Genomic DNA, 15448 nt, shown 5'->3' with positions numbered 1-15448 from the left:
GGGTTGCTATTGTCCTCCTCAAGGGGATCTTCCCGTCACAGGGATGTGTAATAAGTCTAGGCAAAAGACAGCTGAGCCTGGAGGCACTTCAATATTTAGACTTCAGGAGGAGAAGCCAGGAAAAGGGAAAAGGGAGTAGCCAGGAAAGGAAACTTGGAAAGAGCAGTGCCTCTGAAGAAAGGAAAAGGAGAAGGGAGTGACCATCTGTATCAAGTGCTGCTGAGAAGGGAGTAGGATAAAGACAGAGAACAGGCCCCAATCCATTGACCTTGGCAAGAGTGGTGATCTTGCCAGGGAATGGTGAGGACAAAAGCAAGACTGTAGCAGTTTAAGGAGAGAAGGGAACTGGCAGAGCTATGGAAGCACTTTGGTCCCACATCTATTAGAATTCGAAGTGTCCCAAATATTGATTTTGGTGGTGATTTAAGATCATGGCATACGGTCCCATCACTTCATGGCAAATAGATGGGGGAAACGGTGGCTGACTTTATTTTTCTGGGCTCCAAAATCACTGCAGATGTTGACTGCAGCCATGAAATTAAAAGACGCTTGCTCCTTGGAAGGAAAGTTATGACCAACTTAGACGGCACATTAAAAAGCAGAGACATTACTTTGCCAACAAAGGTCCGTCTAGTCAAGGCTATGGTTTTTCCAGTGGTCACGTATGGATGTGAGAGTTGGACTATAAAGAAAGCTGAGCACCGAAGAGTTGATGCTTTTGAACTGTGGTGTTGGAGAAGACTCTTGGGAGTCCCTTGGATTGCAAGGAGATCCAACCAGTCCATCCTAAAGGAGATCAGTCCTGGGTATTCATTGGAAGGACTGATGTTGAAGCTGAAACTCTGATACTTTGGCCACCTCATGCGAAGAGCTGACTCACTGGAAAAGACCCCGATGCTGGGAAAGATTGAGGGCAGGAGGAGAAGGGGACGACAGAGGATGAGATGGTTGGATGGCATCACCGACTCGATGGACATGGGTTTGGGTGGACTCTGGGAGTTGGTGATGGACAGGGAGGCCTTGAGTGCTGCAGTTTGTGAGGTCTCAAAGAGTTGGACACGACTGAGTGACTGAACTGAACTGAACATGTCAAAACTTATAGCATTCACTTTGCAGTTTACTGGTTATCTATTGTATTAATATATAAAGTTTACCTTAAGTCACTTACACCTCAGAAAAGCTGTTACCAAAAGAAAAAAAAAAGTGAACCCAAGCCCCACTGCACTGTGATTCCTGTTTGTTAGGCTACAGTTCCTCGTTTACATCTCTACACCTCAGGATTTTGTGACATATCTCAACACTAGACCGACAAAGCCTCTTCCTGAGTTAGTGGACTTTGCTTTTCTGCTCCTGACTAATCAGAAAGGACAGGTAACAAGGTAGCGTTCAGTTTTGTTTTTGTTTTTAAAGACTTCATGGAGAAGGAAATGGCAACCCACTCCAGTACTCTTGCCTGGAAAATTCCATGGACCGAGGAGCCTAGTAAGCTACAATCCATGGAATCTCAAGAGTTGCACACGACTGAGCAACTTCACTTTTATTAAAAAAAAAAAAAGACTTCACTCTTTCATACTAGTCGGAAATAATTATGTTCTGTCACTTAGTCACGCGGCGTCGTAGAGTCATTGGGGTTCCTCGACTGTCTTAAACCTGCTGTCGCGACCCGAGTTGGCGGGCACCGGCCACGCCCTCTCATTGCAGGCCACGCTCCCACCAGGTCGCAGGCACGCCCACTACAGGACGGCGCGGCGCGCACGTGGGCCGTCCAGGGGCGGAGTCGACAGCCCAGATGTAGAGAGCAAGTCTGGTTCCGGGCCCCACGCTACCGGAAGCGGAAATAGCACCCGGCGAAGCCAGAGTTACCATAACTGCCACCGAGATGCCGAAGGGGCCCAAGCAGCAGCCGCCGGAGCCCGAGTGGATCGGGGACGGAGAGACCACGGGCCCCACAGGTAAGGCTGGCAGGCAGAGGAGAAAGAAGATAGAAAAGAGAAGAGAGAGAAATGTGCGCCGGGTCCCAGGAGAGGGTGGCGGGCGCGAGACTCACCGGGCCGTTCGGGGGGCTACTGCGCATGCGTGCAGTGGGGCCGGGAAGAGTTTGCCCTGGCAGGAGTGCTTTTGGGATGCCGGCGAAAAGAAAAGGTGTCGGGGTGTCGGGCTGTCAGGCACGAGCTTCAGTAACACCGGGCAAGAGACGGAGAAGAGCGTATGGGGGACTTCCCTGGTGATTCATTGGTTAAGAATTGACCTGCCGATCCAGGAGGTGCGGGATCGCTGGTGAAGAAGCTAGGATTTCCACAAGCCTCCTGGTCAAAAAAACAACACATAGAAGCGATATTATAACAGATTCAGTAATGACTTTAAAGAGGGTCCTCGTTAAAAAAAAAAAAAGTAAAAGATTATTTCAGGAAGAGCATATCGTAGGAAGAACAGATGGGGAAAATGAGAAAAGCCCTATTTTCTTCTCTTTTGGATATCTCGGTCACACCGTATTCCACAACCGGCAGGAATATATAAGCTATGTCTCGACCTATTCCGTGCCAGCGCAACTCGCACTCACCTGGAGTCCCATCTGCTTCTCAAGAGAGGCTGATTCCTTCATGGAGTCGGGCCTAAGACAGCTTTCATAAGACACCTTTTTGACTCAAGTGGAGCAAGAAGGTAGATACTGGGTATTGGAATGGAGGATTATGTTTTACTTAAAAGCAGCTAATGTTTGTTGAGCCACTTGTGTTTAATTATACATTGTGCTTTGGAGAAGGGACAAAAAAATATGAAGACCTTCTCCCAGACTTGAAGGTATTTCAAGAGGGAGATAAGATGGATGGAAATAATTATAGTGGGTAAACAGTGACTAATTTTACAGAACTGGAGATGTAGGGATGAAAAGACTTGCCTGTCAAGAAGGGGCAAGTCTAGTATAGGGGACAGAGGTTTAGTCAGGGAATGTGCTTGAGAATGCTGTGGGACTAGAGAAGACAGGGGCAACATATAGGCAGATAGGATGGGAGTGTCAGCAAAGCCTCCCAGGAATATGTGATAACTGAGTTCATTCTCCAAGGATCATTATGAGTTAGCAAAGGGAAGAAGGTTCTAAGCAAGCAGAGGGTACAGTTAATGCAAAGATAGAGATGTAGTTGAGCCTGGCTGGTCCTCAATATTGTATTGACTCATGTGATGGTATTGAAAAGGTGTGCAAGACAAAATACTGAAAGGCTTTATACAATATTCCAAGGAATTTAATCCTAAAATCGTTAAGAAAGAAGACCCATTGAAGTGCATAGAAATGATTGGAGTCAGGGAGATCATTTAGGAGGCCCTGGTAAAGATCCCTGTGAGAAGTGATAAGAGAGGAAGCCAGGGCATTGACTAGAGCTGGGAACCAACTAAGGGGAGAAGAATTAAGGCAGACACTCACTTGGAATAATTCCATGGGTACTAGGCTCTTCATTGAAAGCTGTAATAGGCTATGGGTTGGGGAGCAGGAAGAGGTAAGGTCAGCTATTGAATGCTAATTGAAGCTGAAGATTTCTGAGACGGCAAGGAGAGAGTTTGTTCAGTGGCCGTGGAGAGAGCAGTAGACTGGGAGTGAAGACACAGGTGTAGTTGAGCTGTTGGATCCGGGGAGTCCCCTAGAGAGTGTCTGTGGATTGAAATGAAAAGAGGTCTAAGATGGGAACCCAAGAGAACTTCAGCAATTAAGGGAAGGCATATAGGAGGCTGAGGATATGAGACTGAGAAAGGTGAGCCGCCAGAGAAACTAGAGGCAGACCATCAGGATCCCTGATGCTAAGTAACAACAGGAGAGAAGAATGAAAATGATGAGAGAAGTCGCACGGGATGTTGCTGAGTAGTCAAGCAAAATAAGGACTACAAAAAAACCCCCCACAACAATAATTCCTTTCTGAATTGAACAACTAAGAGGATGGTGGCAGCTTTGACAAAAGTAGTGTTCATTAGAAGGTAACGCCCAAATCAGGTTGTGGTATATTCAAAAAGGAATGGGAGACGAGGAGGGGGCTAGTGTGGACTGCACTTTTGAGAGTCAGTGAAGACAAGAATAGAAACAATAATTGGGTGGGGGGAGTGTAAGGTTTCAGAAAGTGGTTCACTTGGCTTTGAAATGAAGAACCCTTCAATGGTGTCCTTACGAAAGGGAGGAGCTGTTGTGGTGGGGGGTAGACATGGAGGATACAGGGTAGCTTTAGCCACACTTAGCCTTTTCCTGCTCCTGGGTGATAATACTTCTCACACTTGAACCAATGGTCAGGAGGCATGGTTGTATTAGTCCATGGAGAGAAATTAGTGTCTGAGTCACTTCTGAGTGTCGTCAGAGTGAGCCGATCGCATCATTCTGGCTTGTGAACTACAATGGGTCCTCCCTCTTAGTGGCTTTAGGATTAGACTCCTCAGAATAGCATATATAGAAAGTCTTTCATAATGTCTCCACATCTTTTCAGTTACATCACACTAGTCACCCAATACAGGGATCAGATTTTGCAGTGTGTTCAGGGTGGAGGTCACCAATTAAGCAAAGACAGACATAAGCATGCCTGGGAGTTACCAAGGAGCAGGGAGAAGCCAGTGTCCACGTGGGTATGGGTAAGGAAAGAGCAGAAGAAATAGGATACGCCCTTCTCGTTTGTGAGGCCCTAAATTATAGGGCTTGACCTTCATTTTATCCACTTTTTGACACTGTAGATGCTCAGCATCTGATAGATGATTATTGTGGACTCGGTGGCATCCTGTTCTGAGAATACTTAATGTGATGGGTAGCAGAAGGCTTTGTTTGGTTTTGGGATGGGGGAAACTTAAATGACTGCAGGAGTGCCTTTGGATAGAATTGAATAGCAGTAGGCGGTGGGATGGTTGGGGGTGAATGTAATGGTGGATAGGCCTAGGAGTGGAGAGAAATCACGAGGCTGCTGGCTGCCTCCCCGTCTTATGTCGGGAAGGAGTTAGACGTAACCCTCTGTCTTCAGGGAAACGGAGATAGACAAAAAGGAGAGGCTGGGAATTTGTCAGTGAACTTTTCTTGACTTCCCACTTTGCTCCCTGAGAACACGAGCTAAGCAGTGTCTCAGGTCACTCTGGGATGAAGGACTGATGCCCAGTGAAGCCTAACACAGCCCGGTTTGTGCCGGAATTGCAAGCGGAGCAGCTGTGGCATAGACCCAGGTGTTTGTTGACTTAGGAGATGGCTTTGTTTCCGTGGCCTGCAGGTTCCAAAAATGACATATAATACTTTATCCTACTTTTCTCTCCTGTGGGTGACTGGGGTGGGGAAAGGTCTTTCTCTCCCAGTATATCCTGAGTTATTCATAGTACCTCTAGCTCAGCTAATCTTGCCAGCTAAAAACATTGGCATCATCTCTGAAAACTGTCTTACTTCCCACCTCTGGCACCATCACCTTGTGGATTCCCCTTTTCTGCCTCCCACTAGACCAGCCACCGTTGTCTGTCTCGTGGGACAGTGTCCAGGGAGGGAGCTAGAAAAACAGTGACAAGGAAGGGTAGAGTCCACTAAGGGTTGGCAGGTGAGATCAGGGTGACTTTGGAATTTGCAAATCATCATTCACAATGTCTGCTTAACCCTTCTAGACAAAGTGGTGAAGAAAGGGAAGAAGGACAAGAAGACCAAAAAGACGGTGAGGCAATGAGGGGTGAGGAGAGGGGGCTGTGGGTGTTTCCCAGCAGAAGGTGGCCCTGTGAAGTCGGTGGGGCCAGGAGGGAGGGGAAGAGGTCTTGTCGGGAGAGGGAGCAAGGTGGGAGCGTGGCAGGTCCCTAGGTACATGCATGGTGGTCAAGGACTTGATTGGTCTCTGAGCCGTGTTTACGTAGATCTTAACTCCTGTTTTAGTTCTTCGAGGAGCTGGCAGTAGAAGACAAGCAGGCTGGGGAAGAAGAGAAAGTGCTCAAGGAGAAGGAGCAGCAGCAGCAGCAGCAGCAGCAGCAGGTACGGGTGTCAGCAGACCCACCACTCCATGGGGGCATCTTCGGTCCGCCAGCCCCTCTGCAGCCCGCGCCGGTTCACTCGGCTGGTGGGGAGCGTTCTCTGGGGCAGAGATACAGCAGCGGCCCAGGCTTCATTCTCTCACCCTGTTTGGCTTTCAGCAGCAAAAAAAGAAGCGAGACACCCGTAAAGGGAGGCGGAAAAAGGATGTGGATGATGACGGAGAGGAGAAGGAGCTCATGGAGCGTCTTAAGAAGCTCTCAGTACCAGCCAGCGATGAGGAGGATGAGGGTAAATGCACTGAGGGGAGATGGGTACCTGGAACCCTTGAGTCAGGAAGAGTCAGGTGCCTCATTCCTTGATCTGGAGTTGAAGTAGATTGAGGAGCGGACATGGTCGTTCTCTTTCCCAGCTCACCTTCTCCCCTTGTCATTTCAGTGCCTGCCCCAGTACCCCGAGGAGGGAAGAAAACCAAGGTAAGCCATCTGTCTGGGTGGTAAACAGAGACCCCAGGGGTACAGCCTTGACCATTCTACTGACTTCTATGCTTTCATTCTCCAGGGTGGTAATGTTTTTGCAGCCCTGATTCAGGATCAGAGTGAAGACGAGGAGGAGGAAGAAAAACATCCTCCTAAGCCGGCCAAGCCAGAGAAGAATCGGATCAATAAGGTGATAGTGCTGGCTCTGCCGGTCCCTCCCACCCCATGTGGCACCTCTGGCTACAGTGTGATGATTCCCTGGCTTCTTTTCCTGCTTTTCAACTAGCTCTTCTAGGCCAGGCCAGTCTTGCTTATACTGTCAGCTTATCCTGTCAAAATCAGCTTTTTTAAAAGTACTCTTTATCACTTGGAAATTTACAGCGATTCTGTTGCTTTCAAACTCAAAATCTAAACCAAAGACCTTCAAGTCTTTGCCCTTCCACCAGGACCCCTCTGCAGGATTACTTGGGACTTGCCTTGTATGCCGATCAGCCTCATCAGATGTTTGAATCCAGCCTGACTGTGTGCTGAAGCCTTTATCCTTTATGCCTGAAGCCTTTATCCTTTATGCCTTCTCTTCTTCCTAGAACGTCTTCTCCAAGCCCACGACCATTATCTTTTCTCAAGATTTGCCCTCTGGAGGAAGCCCTCCAGTGTTAGGGCCATCTCATCCACATGATTCATTTGCTTAACTCACAGTCCCTTAGCTTCGCTGTTCACTGTTCGTTTCTTCACTGTCTGTCTCCCGCTGGAGGCCAGGGTTTTCCTGGGTCTCATTTTCTTCCTGGCAGACTTAGTATAGTTAACTGCTACTCCTGGACTACTAGAAATTTTTGTCAAGCTGCTGCTGCTGCTAAGTTGCTTCAGTCATGTCCGACTCTGTGCAACCCCATAGATGGCAACCCATCGGGCTCCCCCGTCCCTGGGATTCTGCAGGCAAGAACACGGAGTGGGTTGCCATTTCCTTCTCTGCTACATGAAAGTGAAAAGTGAAAGTGAAGTCGCTCAGTCATCTTAGCGACCCCATGGACTGCAGCCCACCAGGCCCTTCCGTCTGTGTTATAGCAAATTAATTTGTGTGTCTGTGTGTCTTCTCCAGGCTGTATCTCAGGAACAACAGCCAGGGTTGAAGGGCAAAAAGACAAAGGAGGAGAAGTCAAAGGGGAAGGCCAAGGTGAGGGAACAGTGGCGGGAGGTGGGCTGGTCTCAAGAATCAGAGCAATTGCGTCCGACCTGCTGGCTTTTCCCTGTAGCCTCAAAATAAATTTGCTGCTCTGGAGAGTGAAGAGGAGGAGGATGAAGAGGAAGTAACAAAAGAAAAGGAACCGCCCAAGCAAGGGAAGGAGAAGGCCAAGAAGGCTGAGCAGGTGTGTGTTTCGGTGTTGGGGGGAGGTGGGCTGAGGGGCCCAGGCCTGGTGGCCCTTGGGCCAGGGGCGGGACGTGAGCTGCAACCTGGGGCGCTCTTACTCCCCAGGGCAGAGGTTGGCAAACTTCTGTAAAGGACCTTCTGGTAAATACTTTGGACTTGCAGACCGCATACAATCTCTGATACGTATTTTTCTTTTCTGTTTTTGGAAAGACTCTTGGAAAATGTAAAAGCCATTTTTAGTTCAAGGGCCCTAATTTGCACCTCTTGATCCAGAAGAGCAAGGGACATAGCCGGCACCCTCAGCCCCGGTTCTGGCTCTGCCACTCCCTGTGTGATCTTGAGTACGTCTTGCCACCTCTTTAGGCCTCACTCTTCTCATCTGTGTCACCGAGTGACCTCTGAGCTCCCCTGTACCGTCAGCACCTGCTAGTTCTCATCCTGTTGGATTCCTCAGTGGCTCTGCACAGGGCTTCTGGACCTCTCCTTTGCATGTTTACCTGCAGAGAGACTCGTTTGATGCTGAGGAAGAGAACCTGTTCCTTTTGTTCTGCCTTTAGTCACATTGTATTGACGGTTGCATAGGTATCGGTGCATATGCGTCTTTACACTTCACATATACGTACATAGGTACCTTCCTGGTGGCACAGATGGATACAGGGCTACCAGGAAACCAGAGTGGGCATGAGAATGTGAGCACCGCCAGGATATTTCAGGATTCTGGGGGAGAGACAGAGCTGACTGTGGAGCTGGGAGTGGATGACATGAAGTTCTCAGAGGGCTTCCTTGTTTTTACCATCACCTGGTTCTCACAGGGCTCAGAGGAAGGAGAAGAGGAGGAGGAAGAAGGGGAGTCCAAGGCCGATGACCCCTATGCTCATCTTAGCAAGAAGGAGAAGAAGAAACTCAAGAAACAAGTAAGACCTTGGGTTCTTAGTGGTCAGAGGCAGAAGAAGTTTCTATTTTAATGCTTCAAGTAGGGGACATGTGAAGGGAGAGCTTTGGGTGCTGGGTTGAGTCTAACAGCTGGAGTAAGGAAACAGCTGTGTTCTGTGAGCACAGTGTCATGGTGCCTGGTGACACGGGTCTGTATTGTGGCAACTGGAAAGTGGTAGGCAGTGGCCTCAAATGTGATCTTTCCTTCCTTCTCAGATGGAGTATGAGCGTCAGGTGGCTTCGTTAAAAGCAGCCAATGCTGCTGAAAATGACTTCTCCGTGTCACAAGCAGAGGTGTCTTCCCGCCAGGCCATGCTAGAAAATGCCTCTGACATCAAGGTAAGGTCCGAGGGGGGCCCTCCTGCCAGCTCAGCCCGGGACCTGCCACTTCTCCCCTTCCCCTGAGAGGCCATGGTGACTGAGAAAGTGGGTGTGAGGGGGAGGTCCGCTGGGAAGAAACCTGGGAGGCGTTCTCCACATCTTGAGTTCTGCAAACTTGAACAAGAAGATAGAAGAACCAGCGTAGGAGTCCAGCTTTGGAGGGAAGCAGGGTGGGACAGGCTGGCCACGCTTAGGGTGTGGACTCCGATTAGAGGCAGTGGATGGGGAGGGGGCTTCCCCGCAGAGAAAAAGTTGCAGCTGCTAGACATACGGAAGGGAGCTCTCACATGCTCACTCTCTGCTGACCGTCGCAGCTGGAGAAGTTCAGCATCTCGGCCCACGGCAAGGAGCTGTTCGTCAACGCAGACCTGTACATCGTCGCCGGCCGCCGCTACGGGCTGGTGGGACCCAATGGGTGAGAAGAGGAGGGGCTGGAGCTGTGAGAGGGGAGGGGCCAGAGGGCGAAGAGACTTGTTCTCGGAGGCGGCCTGGTCCTCAAAGCTCTCATTCCTCAGCAAGGGCAAGACCACTCTCCTCAAGCACATCGCCAACCGAGCCCTGAGCATCCCTCCCAACATCGACGTGCTGCTGTGCGAGCAGGGTGAGGCCGCTGGTGGCAGAGGGGCTGGTGGGGGGAAACTCAGGGACTTGCGAGGGGCTACCACTGGGGTCTGTGAGCCAGCCAAGAACAGAAGAGCCTGTGGCTGTGAGTTGGAAGGGTTTTGTGGGGAGACTGGGGACTGGGAAATGGGTGCCACAGAAGTAGGCGGGGTGCGGTGAGAGGCTGGAACAAGTGCTGAGAGCTGGGCAGGGTCAGGCAGTCCAGAAACGGAGCTGCTGGGAAGAGGGGGCAGGAGCCTTGGCCCCTGGGTGCACCCTGACTGCTCCCCGGCCCCCAGAGGTGGTAGCTGACGAGACGCCAGCCGTGCAGGCTGTCCTTCGAGCAGACACCAAGCGCTTGAAGCTGCTGGAAGAGGAACGGCGGCTTCAGGGACAGCTGGAGCAGGGCGATGACGCGGCTGCCGAGAGGCTCGAGAAGGTAGAGGAGATGGCGCAGGGGACACGAGCTAAAATGGGGGGCTCCTGGGACCCCCCAACATGTGTCCTCTTCTCCCTCCTCCCAGGTGTATGAGGAATTGCGGGCCACCGGGGCGGCCGCTGCAGAGGCCAAAGCCCGCCGGATCCTGGCCGGCCTGGGCTTTGACCCTGAAATGCAGAATCGACCCACACAGAAGTTCTCGGGGGGCTGGCGCATGCGTGTCTCCTTGGCCAGGTGGGCTCCCAGCCCCTGCCCTTCTGGCCTCCGCCCACCCTTCCTGTTCTTCCAAGGCTGTCTTCTCCCTCCCATACTGTCTGACTTGTCAGATTCGGGGGCTTCTCTCCCTGTCTGGGGGTGTGTTCTCATCTGTCTCAGGAACTCTTAGGAGAGATTGGGAAGGAGTGTTTATGCACTCAGGCTCCACTTAGCAGAGGCTTCTGTGGGTTAGCAAGGGTCTTCCTCCTACTGACCCTGCCTTCTGCCGCCCACCCTCTAGGGCGTTGTTCATGGAACCCACGCTGCTGATGTTGGACGAGCCCACCAACCACCTGGACCTCAACGCTGTCATCTGGCTCAACAAGTGAGTGGCCCTGGATTATAGGTTTGTATCGCTGGTCTCCACTCTGCCCCTGACAGCTCTCACCCCAGTCTCTCTCTTTCGATTCCTGCCCCTGTCTGCACTCTAACCTGGAGATTGTGACATTTCCACACTCTTTAAAACCCAGCTACCTCCAGGGCTGGCGGAAGACACTGCTCATCGTCTCCCATGACCAAGGCTTCCTGGATGATGTCTGTACTGACATCATCCATCTCGACGCCCAGCGGCTTCACTACTACAGGGGCAATTATAGTACGTGGGACGCTGGGGGCGAGGAAAGGGGTGGTTCCTGGAGAAAGGCCTGGGAGGAAGGGACATAGGGACGTGGTGATAATTCTGAGTTTTAGAGAATTCTGGAAATGACCCCTGCCCCCACCATCCCCCATCCTCCTGGGGACAGGGACAAGCATTGATGACCCCCCATCCCCTTGCCCCAGTGACCTTCAAGAAGATGTACCAGCAAAAGCAAAAGGAACTGCTGAAGCAATATGAGAAGCAGGAGAAAAAGCTGAAGGAGCTAAAGGCGGGCGGCAAGTCCACGAAGCAGGCGGTGAGCACTGGCTCTTCCTGGGCAGGGATCTTCTCGGGAGAAGGAGGAGGCCTTGGACCCTGCCTGCCACTCAGGGCCTCCCATCCAAGGCTTGGATGTCTCCCTTTGCCCGTCCTCTTCAGGAGAAGCAAACTAAGGAAGCCTTGACTCGAAAGCAGCAGAAGTGCCGGCGGAAAAACCAGGATGAGGAGTCACAGGAGGCCCCCGAGCTGCTGAAGCGCCCCAAGGAGTACACCGTGCGCTTCACGTTCCCCGACCCACCACCGCTCAGCCCTCCAGTGCTGGGCCTGCACGGTGAGCGGCCGCGGCCCTGCCTGCCCACCCCTCCAGGGCTCTAGGGGGACTCTGAAGAGAAAATAAAGTGCTGCTTTTCTTGCCTTCTCAGGTGTGACCTTTGGCTATGAGGGGCAGAAACCACTCTTTAAGAATCTGGATTTTGGCATCGACATGGACTCAAGGAGTGAGTTGAGGGGAGGCTCAGTGCAGGGTTCGGGGTGGGACTCAGGCCGTGGAGCAGGAGCCCCAGGGAGTTTCTGGGGACCTCACCTCTGACCTCTCTCTTCCCTCGGGCAGTCTGCATCGTGGGCCCTAACGGCGTGGGGAAGAGCACCCTGCTGCTGCTGCTGACAGGCAAGCTGATGCCGGTGAGTCCAGGAGTCGAAGGGCCGTGGTGACGGGCGAGCGGAGGCATGAGCACACGGCTGTTCCCTGGAGGCTCCTGGGGAGCCCTCTCTGCTGTGGAGAGTTAAATACAGAACTTGTCATGAATGGTTCTTTTCCTTAAGAGGTGCTGTAGAGGAGGACAGTTTAGATCAGTCAGATCTGGAGACAGACCTGGAGAAGTGGGCCCAGATGAAGGGCGTGCCTCCGCCATCCTGCTTGTGTGTTCTGGTTATGTAAGAAATATATGCCCACTGTAGAATCGTTAGAAATTATGTGAACCAGGGAATTCCTGGCAGTCCAGTAGTTGGGACTCAGGGCTTTTACCAGCATGAGCCCTGGTTAGATCCCTGATTGGGGAACTAAGCAAGGGACAGATGAAAAAAAAATTACATAAGCCAGAGAAAAATCTAGAGATAACCTGTATTAATTTTAATGGATCGCTTTCCTTTTTTTTCTTACAAGCATATATGTAATTATTTTTCTTAATAAAAGTGGGTTATCCTGTGAATTGTTTTGTAGCTAGCTTTTTTCAGATAATGTATATGAAGCATTTTTTTGTGCTTGTAGTCAGGCAGTGGCACCCCACTCCAGTACTCTTGCCTGGAAAATCCTATGGACAGAGGAGCCTAGAAGGCTGCAGTCCATGGGGTCGCTGAGGGTCGGACACGACTGAGCGGCTTCACTTTCACTTTTCACTTTCATGCATTGGAGAAAGAAATGGCAACCCACTCCATTGTTCTTGCCTGGAGAATCCCAGGGATGGAGGAGCCTGGTGGGCTGCTGTCTGTGGGGTCGCACAGAGTCGGACACGACTGAAGTGGCTTAGCAGTAGCAGTCTTATATGCATTTTTCTTATGGACCTATTATAATTTACTTGACGTCTGTTGTTTAGAATGTTTCTGGTGTTTCACTGAAGGACAACAGTAAAGAGTCTTACGATACTTGTTCATGAATTTAGTTTTTCCTTAAGATGAATTCCCTAGAGTTGCTTCGGGGACTTTTGCGGTATATGTAGTGCCAGGTGGTTGTAACCATCTGTCTGCCCTCCAGGCAAGTGTGGAGAAGGCACATTGCCTCACACCCACAGAGTAGATCTTCAGAAAGGTGTCCTAGAGCCTCCCATAAACTCATTCCCATCTGAGGTGGAACCCTGAAAAATTCTGGCTGGAAGGTGGGGACGGGGTTTTCTGCTCGTGGTCAGCCTGCTCCTGGTTCTGAATCTCCACTTCCTCCTCGCTTTTCCTCTTGCCTGATTTCCTGGCCTGCTGTGGCCCTGTTAGGGACACACCTGTGTTACCTTTCTTGTGCTAGCTCGTTCCCAGCCCTGTTCTGGTGTTCATTTCCCTTCAGAGTTGGGAGGTGGAGCTGTGGCTCCTCTCCGTCCCCGCTTACTCCGCCCCGCCTTGCTTTTTCCTTGCAGACTCGGGGTGAAATGAGGAAGAACCACCGGCTGGTAAGTGGCTTTGGGAATCGGGTAGTCAGAGGCCGAGAGGAAGTCTGACTTTCATTGACCACCTTCCTCTCCTCTTGGGCAGAAAATTGGCTTCTTCAACCAGCAGTATGCAGAGCAGCTGCGCATGGAGGAGACGCCCACCGAGTACCTGCAGCGGGGCTTCAACCTGCCCTACCAGGATGCGCGCAAGTGCCTGGGCCGCTTCGGCCTGGAGAGCCACGCCCACACCATCCAGATCTGCAAGCTCTCTGGTACCGGGCCCGGGCAGGCGCCCCCTCCTCAGAATGCCCTCCAGCACACTGTCCCTCGAGGCGGGGGGAAGAGGAACCAGGACTTGGGGGACCTCAGCACGCACGCACGCACCTGCATGCACACACAGGCGTTCAGGGCCCACCTGCAGACATGTGGGGTGGTGGAAGGTGCAGTGGTTCTTCCCCTTTGCTCCAGGTGGGCAGAAGGCACGAGTTGTGTTTGCAGAGCTGGCCTGTCGGGAGCCTGATGTCCTCATCTTGGTGAGTGAATGGGGTTGCAGGGTGGGGCCAGCACCAGGAAAGGTAGGGGTCGTTAACACTCAGTTTCGGGACGCCTCCTCCCCATAGGACGAGCCCACCAATAACCTGGACATCGAGTCTATCGACGCTCTAGGGGAGGCCATCAACGAATACAAGGGTGGTGAGTCAGCTCGGGCTTGTCCTCCTCCTACCCTGCTTGGGGATGGGACTGTAAGTGTCCTGGGGCTGGGCACCCTCCTTGCAGGTTTTGATTCCCCTCTTCCTTTCTGCCTGTCCTCCATTCTCACTGTCTTGCCTCGAAGCTGTGATCGTCGTCAGCCACGATGCCCGACTCATCACAGAAACCAACTGCCAGCTGTGGGTGGTGGAGGAGCAGAGTGTTAGCCAGATCGACGGTGACTTCGAAGACTACAAGCGGGAGGTGTTGGAGGCCCTGGGAGAAGTCATGGTCAGCCGGCCCCGAGAGTGAGCTTTCCTTCCCGGACATCCCCTGTCTCCTCTCCATTTGGAAGCTTGCTCTGGACGACAGCCGGCATGGCAGCTGCTCAGGCGTGTGAAGGTGGAGTGTGGTCTTGATGTGACCAGGATATTTGATTGCTTCCTTTTCTTTGAAAGACTCGTCTGTTCTGCTTCTCTTGAGATAACTGAGTGGGCCTTATCTTTGAAGTCCCTCTGTACAAGCAGAGGTGACATTTGTCATCATGGGGTTCCAGCCAGCCAGCTCACGCAGCCAGTTGTCTGAGCCTCTGTCCTCACGGGGAAGATTGCCTCTGGGCCGCCCCAAGCTTCGGGTGCAGCTGCCGCCTGGTCTGAGTGGTGCTGCCCTCCTCCGGTGGATTCAGTGCTGACCTAATAGATACCAACAGCTGCTGCGGCTCCTGCCACCCAGGATCTGGTGCCTGCAGTATCTGGTCTGATGGGGGACTTGGGGACAGGAAAGGAATGCTGCTGAACTCGAATCGCCATTTACAGGGGGAAGAAATAAAGGAAAGGAGTTGCCGCCGCCTTGTTGCTGTTTGGAGATTTGTGGGAGCTGGAACTCTTCTGAATCTTGATTTGCTGTGTTCGCTTTCCTAGCAGTGGCGGGCAGCCTCTCTTCCCCACCGGTGCAGCCGGGTGCCAATTGCAATCTTACCTCAGTCTAGGTAGTGCTCGCTGTTTGAGGAATGCAAGGGAAAGGGAGTCCTCCCTTCTAGCCAGGACTAGGACACTCAGGTTTCTCACTATCCAAGCTCCACCCTGGGGTCAGGGACCAGAGTGTCTATCCCCGCAGAGTTACTGTGTGCTCTGTGGGGTATACGGGAAGGGCGCAGACGTGGTCTGCTTTTGTGCATAATCTAGACAGAGAAGACTTAGAAGACGTGAGTGTACAGCGTTGATACAGGTAATTGCCAAATGTGCGGAGTTGTAGATTCTAAGTGGCCTTGAGCTCATAGAAGAGAAAGGTTACCCAGAACTTGGTTTTGTGGTAGGATCACTTGAGGGAGGAACTTGAGAAATATTAAGGCTGTTAACCAT

At 51.8% G+C, this 15448-nt stretch overlaps 1 protein-coding gene across 6 annotated transcripts; it reads left to right on the top strand.

The window, feature by feature from the left end:
- The first annotated feature begins 1855 nt into the window (after positions 1-1855).
- Positions 1856-14933, top strand: ABCF1 (ATP binding cassette subfamily F member 1). 6 transcript variants are annotated; one of them, XM_004018973.5, is made up of 25 exons: positions 1856-1952; positions 5602-5648; positions 5861-5956; positions 6118-6244; positions 6392-6429; positions 6515-6622; positions 7532-7606; positions 7686-7799; positions 8614-8715; positions 8951-9073; positions 9430-9530; positions 9631-9716; positions 10015-10154; positions 10240-10388; positions 10651-10734; positions 10880-11004; positions 11190-11302; positions 11425-11596; positions 11688-11762; positions 11876-11946; positions 13386-13418; positions 13501-13669; positions 13866-13930; positions 14018-14090; positions 14233-14933. In XM_004018973.5, the coding sequence occupies exons 1-25, from the start codon at positions 1880-1882 to the stop codon at positions 14397-14399; spliced, it is 2526 nt and encodes an 841-aa protein (XP_004019022.2). In that variant the 5' UTR covers positions 1856-1879; the 3' UTR covers positions 14400-14933. The 6 variants fall into 6 exon arrangements, with proteins under 6 accessions (XP_004019022.2, XP_011956362.2, XP_042093352.1 ...); XM_012100972.4 differs by having other exon boundaries at positions 6115-6244; XM_042237418.2 differs by having other exon boundaries at positions 6112-6244.
- The last annotated feature ends 515 nt before the right edge of the window (positions 14934-15448 follow it).

Source organism: Ovis aries, chromosome 20 (assembly GCF_016772045.2).
Source record: "Ovis aries strain OAR_USU_Benz2616 breed Rambouillet chromosome 20, ARS-UI_Ramb_v3.0, whole genome shotgun sequence".
NCBI classification, from domain to species: Eukaryota; Metazoa; Chordata; class Mammalia; order Artiodactyla; family Bovidae; genus Ovis; species Ovis aries.
The sequence above is the reverse complement of the archived record's forward strand: the minus strand, read 5'-3'. Positions and strand labels throughout refer to the sequence as shown.